The sequence below is a fragment of the Camelus dromedarius genome, chromosome 24 (assembly GCF_036321535.1).
Source record: "Camelus dromedarius isolate mCamDro1 chromosome 24, mCamDro1.pat, whole genome shotgun sequence".
Lineage (NCBI taxonomy): Eukaryota > Metazoa > Chordata > Mammalia > Artiodactyla > Camelidae > Camelus > Camelus dromedarius.
The window spans coordinates 9,424,586-9,438,090 of NC_087459.1; the positions used below are offsets into that span (position 1 = coordinate 9,424,586).

Consider the following 13,505-nt stretch of genomic DNA (forward strand, 5'->3'; position numbering starts at 1 on the left):
GTTTCCTGGGGAGGGTGGGCTCAGCCTGCTTATTATTCTAGATTTGCTGGTCAGCTCTTAAGATTACATTCAGTTCTGATGCCAGCTGACTGTGAGGATGTCTGCATTGGGGAGGCTGCTAGGACCCCACCTGTCTCTGCGGATCACAGGGCCTGCAGGGCGTTCGCAGCCCTGGTTGGCTCCCAGCCCCTAAGGGATGAAATGGCTTGAGCAGGACTGAGACAGTAATAACAGCTGCCAGTCATGGAGCAGCTGCCCTGCCAGGCATGGGGCCAAGCACCATATATGTATACGTCACCTTAACTCTCTGCACCTCTGAGCAGTGGGTTTTATCTGTCTTATGCATGAGGAAGCAAGTTGAGAAGTCCAATAACTTGCCCAAAGTCATTCAACCAGACAGCTGGAAGCTAGGATTCAGGTCCGGGACTTTTATCCTGTAAAGAATATCTCTGTTTCCATGCACCCCAACAGCTATTGACTGTCTAATTAGTGCATGACATTATGAAGCAGGGCTGTCTAAAAAGAGTAAGGTGAACAGTAGAGTTGACCTTCAGGGGCATTGGACTCAGCTGGAGATTGAGGGGTGATGTAATCAGCTGGTTGCCAGGAAGCTGCTGACTAGTGGGGGCCCAGGCAGGACTCGGTAATGTCTAGGGTTGGGCTGCTGGCAGGAGTGGTTGAACTGGTTGGCTCTTTCTTGAAGAGGTGAGAAAAAAAGCAGTTTCTTCCCTCCAGCTTGTCTTCATGGCAAGGGTCACTCATCCAGAAATGGGGTTTCTCTACTTGGTTCAGTGTGAGGGCCTGAGGGGGTCTTGTTCACATAAAGCGGGCTCACTGCTTCCAGGAGCTTGTCTTCTGATGCAGAGAGACAGAGTGAGAAAGGCTTGTTAAAACCAACTAGGAACTGTCATCACTTGGCTGAGTGGAGCACAGAGTACTCATTAGCACAGTGGGTATTCACCTGCCTTGATTTCAGTTCCTTGGGCCACGTGGCCCTTGTGTTAGAACTCGAACTGCTTGGAGGTCTGTCAAGTGAGCCAGGGAGCCATTTAAAGTCTTTGCTCTGGCTTCTGAGGAGCTCAGAGACCACAACATCCAGGAGAAACTGTGTCCCCCTTTCCATAGCACAGTGCAGAGGGGCCTGATTCCAAGGGTGCCATGAGTCTCTGTCCTCTTCTCCCTAGAGATCCATCCAGAGGCCACCATTCTGAGATAGATCTGGCTAGAGAGTTTTAAGAGTGGCACTTGGCAGTTTGGGAAATATTTGACAAAAACAGTTAAGACTGAGGAGGTAGCTGGAGCATCGTGGAAGAACCTAGACTGGCAGGCTGGATGGTGTTCATGATTTGGCGGGGTGATGGAACATCACTGAGCTGGGCTGGGGGTGGGGAGGACTCTAGAGAAAGGTTTTGGTGGCCCTGGGGAGCTGGTGAGGAGGCTCAGAGGTGGCATGCTTCCTCCTGGCTTCTGCTTACATCTGACAGCTTCTTGGCACAGGGGAACTGATTGCCACGGTTAACCTGCGCACCTGGGCCTCATGGAATAGGACTAGGGAAAGGCCGGCGGGGTTGGGGTTTGGGGAGGTATTTCCTCGGGGCTTCCTACCCTCTCTCTGCGCCGCCAGCCCAGGACCTTACTGAAGGTGCGCAACCTTCCCCGGGACAGGCCGGGTCGTAAGTCTCAGCACAGCGCTAGGCTGGCAAGTCCTTCCTGAGCTCGTGTGACCCCGCGGGTGGTGAGGTCTGGAGACCCACCAGGGTGTGTCGGCGGGTTCGCCTCTTAGTCGGGAAGGTGGGTTCCAGAAGGTCCAGTCCCTTCCACTCTGCGCTTTGCCAATCAAGTGCCGGGGTGGGTGGGGGTGGGCTCCAGCAAAACTGGCCAATTACGGCTGACGTTTTTTCTCGGAGAACCCCTTTTTTTCCCTCCACGCCCCAAAGCCGCACGGTTGCCTGGCAACTTTTCCAAGCTCTGAGCTTTGAAACTTTGGCTTTTTCCCTCCGCCCAGTGTGCGTTGCGAAAGGAACCAACTACCCCGGCTGGATTCCTGGCTTTATCGCCAACCGCCGAGAATTCGGAGTCCGCGCCGGGCCTACCACCGAGATGCCGACCCTCCTGCTGTCCCAGGGAGGGAGCGGACAGAGGGCGGGGGCCCGGGCCAGAGCCACTTCTGGCTTCGCGAGCGGAGCTGAGTCTTGTTGCTGCCCAGAGATCCGGGGAGCCCGAGCCCCGCGGCCACATCAGGCGGTGACAATGGCCGGCATGTCTGCGGCGCAGGGGGAGCTTGGACACCGCCTGCCGGCGCTCTGGCTCCTTGTGAGGCCTAGAGCAGGGCCTAACAGTGCCGCCTGGAAGAGGACGCCGGTGCGGAAACGACCTAGAAGACCTTGGTTCTTTTGCTGGGAGCCAGGAAAGCTGAGGCAGTCAGCAAGGGGGTGGGGGGCGCGTGGTTCTGGGTGGTGCGGGGGTGGTAGCAAAGGGCGGGGAAACGTTAAATAAGGGCTTTGCTGCATTCACTCATTCATTTTTCAAATACGAAACGAATGCCTGAGTTCCAGGTCCTTTACTAAATATTAACGAATAAGCGATGAAAAACTGAGACAAGAACCCTGCCCTCACAGGGTTCTGCTCTACTGAGGGAGGCTAAGTACATAAATGACACATACATCAATTCCAAGTAGTAACAGATGCCAGAAAGAAACGAGTGGGGTGAAGCAATAGAGGCTGTTAGGAACTGGTTGTCAGAGAAGGCCCCTCCAAGGAGGGGATGTTTAAACTGAGACTTGAAGAATAACAAAAAGCCCTTTTACAAGGATTTCAGGGCAGAACCTTCTAGGCAAGGGGAACAGAATGAATAAAAGCCCAGCCATGAGGAAGAGGTTGGTGTTCCAGGAAGTGAAATGACACTGTTTGGGGCGGGGGTGGGGGGGATAGGCAGGAGAGAAGGCTGGAGAGGTGAGACTTATGAGAGGCTGTGGCCTGACGTTTCTCCCTGGTGTCCCGTGGAGGGTGGAGAACAGGAGGTTATGAGGATGGTTCAGCCTTCCTCATGTGCATGCTCTTTGGCCATCCTGTGATCAGGCAGGCTTTCTGCCTGGGTTGCAAAGGCAGCACTCTGGCCTATGCCTCAGTCACCTCCTAGAGCAAACACCAGTTTTTCTGTTCTCAACTAACAAAGCTCCAGGGTAGCCATGAAGATGAATACAATCCTACAGGGCACTGATCAGAACAAGTTGGGCTCAATAGACAGTTAATCATAAATCATTTTTAAAAATCTTAACATTGTTTAGAGAGTTCTGTACAATGAAAAAGGCTAAGAAAATAGTGTAAATTCTGGAAATGAATAAAAATTTTCTGGAATTTTATTTTTTTCATTATAGAGTGTATTTTCTAGCTAGAAAATAAACACTATCAGGAGGAAAAGAAAGTGCAATAAGGTGGTCAATTTCAATATAATTATATACAAATAATTTATCATCTACAAGCAATCCCCAATAATATATATGGTAGGTGTCCTAGTTATGAATTGTCTCTCAGCCCCCAATACATCCTTTTTGTCCTGCTTTGTGATAATGGAGCCGGATCTGTAGGTTTCCCCTTTGCAAGCCAACTTGATGTTAGTCTTTGTCGGTAGAGGGCATTGGAAGAACACTGTAAGGCCACAGTGGAAAAGGATTTTTCAAGTTCCTTTCTTGCTCAGTTTTCCACTGGGGCCAGTAGGGGGAGGAGAAGGAGCCTAGTAGCATCTTTATAGAACAGTCTTGGCTCATCCCCTCCAGCAAGTTGTTCAAGAAAATGCAGTAAAGTGTATGTAGTAAGCATCCCCAAATACAGAAATAGGGAAACAGTCCAAATGTCCAAGAGTAAGGGAGTTTAAATGGACTATGGAAATTTCATGGTATGGAATACTATGGAACTTGCAAAACGGATGATTTTATTTATAAATGCTGACTTGGAAATATATCTTTTGAGCCAACAAAACCTTATATAGAATGATTCCAGATTTATATTGGAAATATTCATAGATGTAGAACTGTAAGAGCAGACTAAAATATTAATAGTGCTTATTTCTGAATGGCCTTATTAGAGATATTTTAAACTTTCAGTTATTTTTACCTTAAGTTACTTAACAAATAACGTGCCAGGCACAATATTTTAGGTGCTAGAAGTAGCGCAGTGAAAACATCCTCATGGAAATTATAGTCGAGTAGTGGGGGGGGGATATCATACAAATACGTCAGGTAGTGATAAAAGTTAGGGGGAAAAATAAGGCAGGGCAGATGTATGGCCAGGGGTGGGGTGGGGGTTACGGAGGTGCTGTTTACATAGGGTTAGAGAAAAACTGCTTTGAGGGAGTGCCATGTGAGCAGAGTGAGGAAGCTAGCCTTGTGGATATGGGTACTTTTATTATAATTTCCATACTTTCTTAAGTTTCTTTCCTACACTAAGGACGCAATACTTGCATAATCAAACAACCACCACCACCACAAGAAATGGTTCTATTTCAGAAAAAGATTCGGAGCCTGAGATTTCCAAGAGAAGTTAAGAAAAGGGTGGGAGCAGGTCCAAACGCATGGAAAGGAGAACCCAGAGCTTCCCCGACGCGGCCTGCCTGCTTTAGATTCTCCCCAGCCCGGAGACCCCCGCCTTCCTTCAGTCCAACATGCTGGTGGGAGAGCGCGGGACTCCTCGGGGTCAGAGTCCCCAGCTGCCGTGTCCTGCTTACAAACCCTGGCCGACCTTCGGGGACAGAGAATCGCCGCAGGAAGTTCCGTGCCCTTCACTGGACTGCATTTCCCAGGAAGCTTCAACGGCCCGAGAGGAGCGGCTAAAGACTTGGGCGGGGGCGGAACCCAAAAAGCTATAAATGAGTCTCTCAGGGCCGAGCGCCAGCTCCTGGCCCACCGCGCCTCCAGCCCTCGACCCACGCTGGAGCGGAGTCAGGGGCGGAAGGCAGCGTCCGCGCTAGAGCATCCCTTCCGGCGGAGCGGGCGCTCCAATCGTAGCTGGGCCAAGCGACGTCTCTGCCCACCAGGCCAGCCTTGGCCTCCTCTTTTCACCCCTTACAGGTGAAAGCAGCACACAAAACTGAACGATAAACGGAGAGGGAGGAGGACCGCGAGGGTATTGTCGCACATCCCAGCTGGGGGTATAGGTGCTGATGCGCATGGCGTCGCTGCCTTCTGATTGGCCATCCTTGGGCATTCTCCCCGTTCATTGGCCGTCCATCAAGGAGGAGGCAAGTTTGATTGACGAACAGCCTCCTGGGCGGTGTAGTTCGTAGTGCTTGCCTTGACGCACGCGCAGTGTCGTTTCCCCGCGAGCCCACACGAACTTCCGGTCTGGGACCTGGCGGCGGAACTGGGAACGCCTGGGAGACTGTGGGAGGTGTGTGTTCTGGGGGCGGGACCAGCGACGCGGGCCACGGAGCTCAGAGGTCGAGCGCGGGGCTCCGGGCGACCAGGATCGGCGCCCGGAGGCAAAGATCGTAGAGGGCGCGCACCACTGGGAAGTGCCGGGGGAAGCCCGGGGCGCCGAACCCGCTGTCCAACCCTCCTCCTCTCATCTCCGCGGAGGCAAGGCGGCTGGGACCCAGCGCGGGGCTCTGGCCCGGCCCGCCTTCCCGCCTGCCTGCAGAGCAACCCTGGTGAGTCCCTGGCTCTCAGCGAGCGGAGCCTCCTCCTCGGTCACTGGAGAAGGAGAATGGAGCGCGTACCTTTCAGGGGTGTTATGAGGAGTAGAAGAATGAAGTAAATAAAGTGCTTAGCGAGTAGTAAATAATTGGAAACAACCTGAATGCCTCACTCGGGTGTTCAATAAGAAATGAGTACATCTTTGCCACGGAATCTCCTAGAGTGGTAAATGAAGAAGCATTATTAGGTAGAAAAGCAAATTACAAGATTGTGTGTGCAGTAAGACCTCGTTTGTGTAAAAACACACACAAAGCACTTTTTTTCACTCTCCGTTTCTATGGATACATTTCCAATAGATGCACAGAGAAAGGTTTGGAAGGTCATATGTCAGGCTGTTAATGGGGGTGCAGCTGCAATGTGGAAGGGAGAGTTTCTCTTCTATGTATATTTAAGTCTCCTCTCTTTATTTCAATGGTTTGTATCACTTTTTTGTTGAAACAAAAAGCAATTAAAGAAAACTTCAAAATACACGACTTTCAGGACTATTGTAAAGAGTAGCAATAAGATATAACTGTGTGTCATGTTCATGTGGATAAATGGCTCAGGATGGTGTCTGTGGGCCCTTTGCTGACACACTAGGGGCCAAATGTCTTTTGGAATTATGAAGTTTTCAAATTTGAGAACAATAGTACAGTACGTATATTGTATATCAAATAGCACCGCCAGAATCTGAGGCAACAGTCAATCAGATACATTAAGCTTTTTAAAAATTGAATTGTAACATACACACAAAAATATACGTCAGAAGTACAGCTTGATGAATTTTTATAGATTGAATAAATACATTAATATTTCTGCCATAAAACATGAACATTTACATTGTGAGATAAATGGAGATTATTAATGCTCTCATTTCATATCAGTAGGCCAGGTGGTGAAAACCTGAGAGTTTTGGATTTTGGAGCTGAGGATAAGAGGCTGTGGACCTGTATTGGTAGGAGAGTCATGTGAGCAAGGCATTACAGGAGAGCCTGAAAAAGACTCCCGGGTCACAAAGAATGGGAACTGGAGTCCCTGGATGTCCCTCCAGGCTGGTTTTTGCTCATGTACTGCCCCCTTTCCTGCTATTTTGTTCTTTCCCCAGGAATGCGTGTCCAGATGCCAACCCAGCTGCCACTGGGAATCCCTCTGGGAGACTGAAGGGCAGGCTTTCAGGCCCAGATTGAGGCTGACTAGCCCTGAGCCTTAGGCCAGGGGAATGGCAGCCCCCCCAGAGCCTCAGGACCAGGCCCCTGGGGAGGGAGAAGGGCTTCTGATCGTGAAGGTAGAAGATTCCTCCTGGGAGCAGGACTCAGCCCAGCAAGAGGACAGCAGGGATTCAGAGGCCTGCCGCCAGCGCTTTCGGCAGTTCTGCTACGGCGATGCAGGCGGGCCCCATGAAGCCTTCAGCCAGCTCTGGGAGCTCTGCTGCCGCTGGCTGCGGCCTGAGCTGCGCACCAAGGAGCAGATCCTGGAGTTGCTGGTGCTGGAGCAGTTCCTGAACGTGCTGCCTGTGGGCGTCCAGAGCTGGGTTTGCGAACGCTGCCCTGGGAGTGGTGAGGAAGCTGTTGCCTTGGTGGAGGACCTGCAAAAGCAGCCAGTGAAAGCTTGGCCACAGGTGAGGGGCCCCTTCCACATCCAGGGGCACCTGGATGGCACCTGGACTGAGGAGAGGTGGCCACCTCTGTAGAGATGAGTCCTCCAGGGGTTGGGGGGATATGCAGAGCCAGAGGGAGCATCCACAGGAGCAGGTCCTAACGTGTTGCTTTTCTGAAAGACACTATCCAAGTGAATCTGGTTTCTTTTTGGTGGCTTTGGAGGGCAGCAGCAGGACCAAAGTGGGCATGTTCCAGGAAGGCATGTTTTAGCTCCACCCAGGTTCTACAAAGTTTCATTTGTGTTCTGCTCTAGGCCAGACTCTGGGGATACAGTGATGTGTGTAGTGAGAGCACCAGAGGGGGTATCAGAAGGTAGAGCTGTCCCTGTGAACCCTGCTGTCTTATGGGGTGTGGGGTCCTTGACACTGGAGGCATCTGGGGAGATGCTAATGAGTGGCTGGTGAGTATAGGATTATGCCCTTGACAGGAAGGTCTCCACCCACTGCCCCTCACTAAGTGGCTCTTTGATTCTGAGCTTTGGGGGCTGGAGCTTGCTCATGCTTGGTTGGGGAGTGTCCCTGGGCACATAGCACCGCCTGGTGTCCCATCTTCTCTGGACTTTCCTTGGGCCCCATATTGATCTTCTTCCCCACAACCCCAACATCCTGAGGGACGTGTCCTGTGTCTCCTTCCCAGGGATTAAACTGTCTCCCCCGTCTGGTCTCGGTGCTGATGAGCATGTTGTGGTTCCTGCACAGGACGTGCCCTCAGAGGAGGCGGAACCTGTGGCTACAGTCCAGGGATCCCAGGCCAAGGGACCTCCCCGGAAGGTAGGGGCACGGAGCCAGCCACCTGGACCCTGGGAGCAGCACAGCCATGGTGGTGAGTAAGCTTGTAGGTCGCAGAGTAGCTGGTCAGGGGCCTGGCTCCCTTCCAGGCGTTGCACTAAGGGTAGCAGGGTATTTCTGCTCCATGGAGGCGAAGTGTGCATGTGTGTGTGAAGCAGAGTGTGTGAGATCTCACTCCTGGCCTGGGCCTGCCTCTCTGAGGCTCCATTCTTTTTTTTCAGCCCAACTACCTGCTCTTAAAAAGGGGAGTGCCAGAGAGACAGCAGATACCTGCTTTGCCTCTGGGGTGAGTCACCAGTCCCTTTGTCCCCTCGGATGCTGATGAGTCCCTAAAATGGGTCTTGCCTTCTCACCAAAGCTGCTTCTATCCATCATCCTGCCCCGACGGAGGCATCCCATTTCCCATCCCAGCCCCCTTCCTGTCTCCACCCATGACCACCCGGGGAGTCCTGAGCAAGGCAGCCCTGAGCTGAGTTTTCTCACCTCATTCCAGGGACCTGTGACATTTGGAGACATTCCCTTCTATTTCTCCCGGGAAGAATGGGGGTCCCTGGACCCTGCTCAGAGGGATCTCTTCTGGGACATAAAAAGGGAGAACTCCCGGAACCTTTCCCTGGGTAAGCAGTGGGCACAGCCAGGATCCTTGGGGTCCATGGCTCGTCTGAGCTGGAGGCTGTTGCCTCCTCGGAGTCCCAGCAGCAGAGGGTGGGCCCAGGCACATCCTGCTGGAAATCTGTCTTCCTTCCTGCTTCTTCCTTAGCTGGCTCCAAAGAGGGCTTTCTCTGCCTCTCTTTGAGAGCCCCTAGAGGCTTCCTTTGTGCTGGCGTTCACTTCTCCCTGCCTGTGATCATGTATTAATATATGAGGAGTGCTTGCCATGCCAGTGCCGTGCTCAGCTCTAGTACAGGCATCTTCTCATGTGATTCTCACAACCTGGTGCATAGAAATGTGCACGTTTATAGATGAGGGACCTGAGACTCAGAGAGGTCAAAAGACACTGAAGGGCCGGAGCTGGGACTTAGTGCAAACAGTGCTTGTGAGGCCCCCTCAGCCAGCCCCTTGAAGACGCACTGACACACACCTGCCATGTGTTCATGGGCCCTGCTCACTAGAGGCCACACTCCAGGGTCCCTCTCCAAGCCAGGGCTTCCTAAGCACTGTTCGGGGATTATCTCATTTAATCCGTACAACCCAGTGGGATGGGTGGGATGGGTGGGATCCCTCCTGGGTGGGATCCCTCCCGATCCATCCTTGTCTGTTTTTGAATTTAGAGGACAAGAGCTTGTATAATGAGAGAGACCATGTCAGCTGAGCCCATGTGGTTCCTCAGTGTCTGATCATGAATGGTGAGAGTTTGCGTAATTTAGCGACTCCTGAAATCGATTCAGCTTTGGAGTTTGAACAGCCAGGGTTTGAAGTGGAACGTTGGATCCCAGTGTGGGAAGGAGGCATAGTTTGGGTAGACGTATAATTAGTAAGTGTCTCTGCTAAATAAGCCAAGCCCAACCCCTTGCCGCTTACTCTGAATGGTTTCTCTGTGGTCATTTTATCCTGTCCCCATTTTACAGAGCAGGAAGCTAAGGCTGGGGTCTGCAGGAGCTCAGGGCTGTGGGAACCTGAGCGCCAAGGCACTTTCCCCCAGCCCTGCTTCGGCCTCCCCTCAGCTCTGGCCCCAGAACCAAGCCCGACTGAAGACGCTGCCTCCCCTCCGCTTGCAGGTTTGGGGCTCAAGGACCAAAGTGAGAGATCCCGGCTGGACGAGGTGGTGACAGCACTCCCGGGCCAGGTTGTTGGTGATGGGACTGTGTCCTGGAGACCCGAAGAAGCAGAGGCCTGGGAGGGCGAGGCCCGGCCGGGAGCGCCCCTAGGACGGGCGGCGGGGGCGCGGCGCGGGCGGCCACCCACCCGCCGGCGGCAGTTCCGGGACCTGGTGGCCGAAAAGCCGCACAGCTGTGGCCAGTGCGGCAAGCGCTTCCGCTGGGGCTCTGACCTGGCGCGCCACCAGCGCACGCACACGGGCGAGAAGCCGCACAAGTGCCAGGAGTGTGACAAGAGCTTCCGCAGCTCCTCGGACCTGGTGCGCCACCAGGGCGTGCACACGGGCCAGAAGCCCTTCTCCTGCTCCGAGTGCGGCAAGAGCTTCAGCCGCAGCGCCTACCTGGCGGACCACCAGCGCATCCACACGGGCGAGAAGCCCTTCGGCTGCAGTGACTGCGGCAAGAGCTTCTCGCTGCGCTCCTACCTGCTGGACCACCGGCGCGTGCACACGGGTGAGCGGCCCTTCGGCTGTGGCGAGTGTGACAAGAGCTTCAAGCAGCGCGCCCACCTCATTGCCCACCAGAGCCTGCACGCCAAGATGGCCCAGCCCGTGGGGTGAGGGCTGGTGGGGCCTGGCTGCAGTGGGGCCTCCATCTGTCTGAATCTACCATCCCGCTGCTGGTGGGACTGCAGGGCATCTCATACTCCTCAGAACTGCCTGCCCTGCCCACTCGGGACCTGGCCCACACCCCCAAGGAAGAGAAATCCCCTGTGACCTGGTCACCGTGCCCCTTCCTGCTCCAGGATTTTTCCTCTCCCATGGTTTCCTGGAGCCCCAGCACATTCCAGGCCGGTGGATAGAGCATGGGGGAGAGTCTGGAGCATCAGGAAAGTATGAGGACTTGGGCAGGGCCCGGGGTCCCCATCCCAGAACCCCCCTCAGCCTTGCTTGGCCCTGGAGCTCTGTTCCCTGCCTTCTCAGCTGGGTCCATGGGCTGGGCCTTTTGTCTGGCCAACATGTGCCTTCCTGCGGGGCTGGAGCCTAAGCCTTGGGGTGCTGCTGGGCTCTGGGAGGGACAGTCAGCCCACACCTGTGAGGATTTGGGTCTTGGGTGATGCCACAGGGGCTTTCTGGCCTCCACCCCTTCCCATTTCCAGGCATTGACCACTCTGCCCTGTCCCAGTGGCATGGAAGCTGTCTGCCTCTGCTCTTAGGTGACTTGCCCCTCCCTTCCTGCCGTAAGTTCCTGAGAGTCACCCCCGACCTGTCTGGGGAGGGTGGTGTTGGCTCCAGGGGCAGAAGACCAATGGTGCAGACCCAGAACAGGGCCGGGTGGGGGCCTGCTGCTTCCTGATGCTCTGCTCTTCCCCAGAGTCATGGGGTTCATGGTACTTAACACTAGCACTCTTATCAGCCTGACATTGTCACTGTCACTGACTGCCGTCATGCTGCATTCCATGCAGATGGGCATTCACAGGGACAGACCACAGGCCCTCCCAAGGAGCTGGCCCAGCTGGCCTCAAATGGGCAGCAGAAAGGTTTGAATAAACATGAAAACTTCCTCCAGGCTGTTCTTGTTCTTTAGGCGGCTGCTGGGGGTGGGGGAGTGGAGGACCTGGAATTCATACCACTGGGCCTCCTGACCTGGTAGTCCTGGTGGCATGTGAGCTACATCCGTGGCTTCCAGGTCAACTGGATCCCAGGGGCTGCCATGAACCTTGGGACCAGTGCCTGTCCTGGTCTGAGGACAGCTGAGGATGGACAGCTGGTGGCACCCCTCCCGACCCCAGCAGGAGACTGGAGGAGCTGAGTGGGACTTGGGGTCATCACCATACCACTCCTCTCCCTTTGGTGAAATAAGGAAACAGGCTCGGAGGCAGTGACTGGTCAGGCGATGGTACACTCGTGCTACCCGTAGGGGATCTGGAACTCGTAAGCTGGACCCTGTGCTCATATCCCTTGAAGAGACAGTCAGAATGGGCCATGCCCCATCCCTACCCAGCCCTTGACATCTGACCCTCCCGTGCCTGGCCACAGGCTGGGGCCCCCAGCAGAGAAGGTGCTTGGAGCACCTTGTACTCAGCAGGCCACCTGAGAGGCGGTGGGGGAGGGCTGAGACAAGATCTTTTGTCCCTTAGTCTGTGTGCCAGCCTGTCTGCCCTCCCATTTAACCTGACTTCATCCTGAGGTTATTGGATGGACCTCATTTCCAAAATGAAGCAACAAGGGTCTCACTGGACAGCTGAGTCCAGCTGGGGGTTTCTGTCCATGGGGTGGCGCTCTCCACCACTGCCCATGCCCTTGGGCTAGCAGTTGCTGTGCGCATGTGTGTGGGCACCCTGAATGAGAAAGGGTGATAGGTCCGGAGCAGTATGTGGAATGTTTGGTGCTGGTGGCCGGCTCAGAAGGGAGACACTCGGGTGTAACGAGATCAGATAGGAGGTGGGCCAGGAGCTAAGAATAGGACTGGGCACAGATAGGCTCCTGGCTCAGGTGGGGGCATGTTAGTGCCAGCCAGAAAGGATCCTGCTGGAGCCAAGGAACAGAGCAGGGCCTCGGGGCATAGAGCCCCGGACCCAGGGTTCCAGCACAGGGGGCAGAGTCCAGCTTAGCCCATAAACAGAACTGATAGAACAGGACTCAGGGAGAGGGCAAGGATTGGGGCCCAGAGCATTGGAACTGGGACCAGGAGAGGAAGTCTGTGCTTGGAGGAGATCCCCGTCTCACCACCATGGCATTCCTGGTGGCTGGGACCCTGCGGGTGGCCTCACAGATGGCAGATACTTGGGAGAGCTTGGGAAGAAAGGTAGTTGGAGGCACTGCCTGACCCAGCCCATCCCTGGCTCCCAGCGGAGCCCCACCCTAGCCCAACTCTGGCCTTACCTCCCCAGGGCAAGTACAGCATGCAGGGTCCAAGGGTAGCCCTGCTGCTCAGCAGCCCTGAAGTATCGGCCTCTACAGTCACCGTCCTGGAGGGTGTGTTCCGGACCCTGGGCTTTGACAGCTGCCAGAGGAGGGAGGCCTCAGTCCAGGTGAGCCCTCTCTGGCCTCCCCCCTCCACTCCCAGCCCCACGTGGGGCCTCCCTGGACTTAGGCCCAGCACTCGCTCTTGCCCTAGGGCTTCCAGTGGGAGCTGGTGAGGTTCCGGGAGCAGCTGGATGCCCATGGGGGCCCTGTGGGCTGTGCTTTTGTGGCCTTGGTGGCCCCCAGCCAGCAGCTGAGACAGCCACAGCAGTTAGTCCAGGAGCTGAGCCGCTGTGGGGCCCTGTATGGCTGCCCCAAAGTCTTCCTGCTGCTCTCCAGCTCTCCTGGGGGTGAGTGGGCTGGGCAGGGACCCTGCCTGTGGGGCGCGGCAAAGCCAGGGCGGAGGTGGGCAGGAGGGCCAAGACCCTCCCTCCAGACCAATGCACTGCTTCTCCACCCAGCTGCCTCCAAGCCCAGAGCCTTCCTCACCAGCCTGGGTGAGCTCTGTGGCCACTGTCCTCACTGGTCCCTGCTGCAGCTGCTGACAGAGGTGAAGTTTCCAGAAAGGGAGTCCCAGGGAGGGGGGCTGCACCGGTCACTTCCCCTGGCTCCACTGTGTGGTCCTGAACCCGTTGCTCCCCACCCATTCACTCCATGACATAAGCCT

At 55.0% G+C, this 13,505-nt stretch overlaps 2 protein-coding genes across 2 annotated transcripts; both read left to right on the top strand.

Moving 5' to 3' along the window:
• Positions 1-5,505: 5,505 nt before the first annotated feature.
• Positions 5,506-11,435, top strand: ZNF213 (zinc finger protein 213). Its single transcript, XM_031447583.2, has 6 exons — positions 5,506-5,644; positions 6,775-7,287; positions 8,026-8,149; positions 8,337-8,401; positions 8,609-8,732; positions 9,834-11,435. Exons 2-6 carry the CDS (start codon positions 6,889-6,891, stop codon positions 10,490-10,492), a joined length of 1,371 nt encoding a protein of 456 aa, XP_031303443.2. The 5' UTR covers positions 5,506-5,644; positions 6,775-6,888; the 3' UTR covers positions 10,493-11,435.
• Positions 11,436-12,396: 961 nt separating this feature from the next.
• On the top strand, positions 12,397-13,496 carry LOC116151937 (uncharacterized). Its single transcript, XM_031447558.2, has 4 exons — positions 12,397-12,680; positions 12,766-12,906; positions 12,993-13,188; positions 13,300-13,496. The coding sequence occupies exons 1-4, from the start codon at positions 12,606-12,608 to the stop codon at positions 13,494-13,496; spliced, it is 609 nt and encodes a 202-aa protein (XP_031303418.2). The 5' UTR covers positions 12,397-12,605.
• Positions 13,497-13,505: the final 9 nt, after the last annotated feature.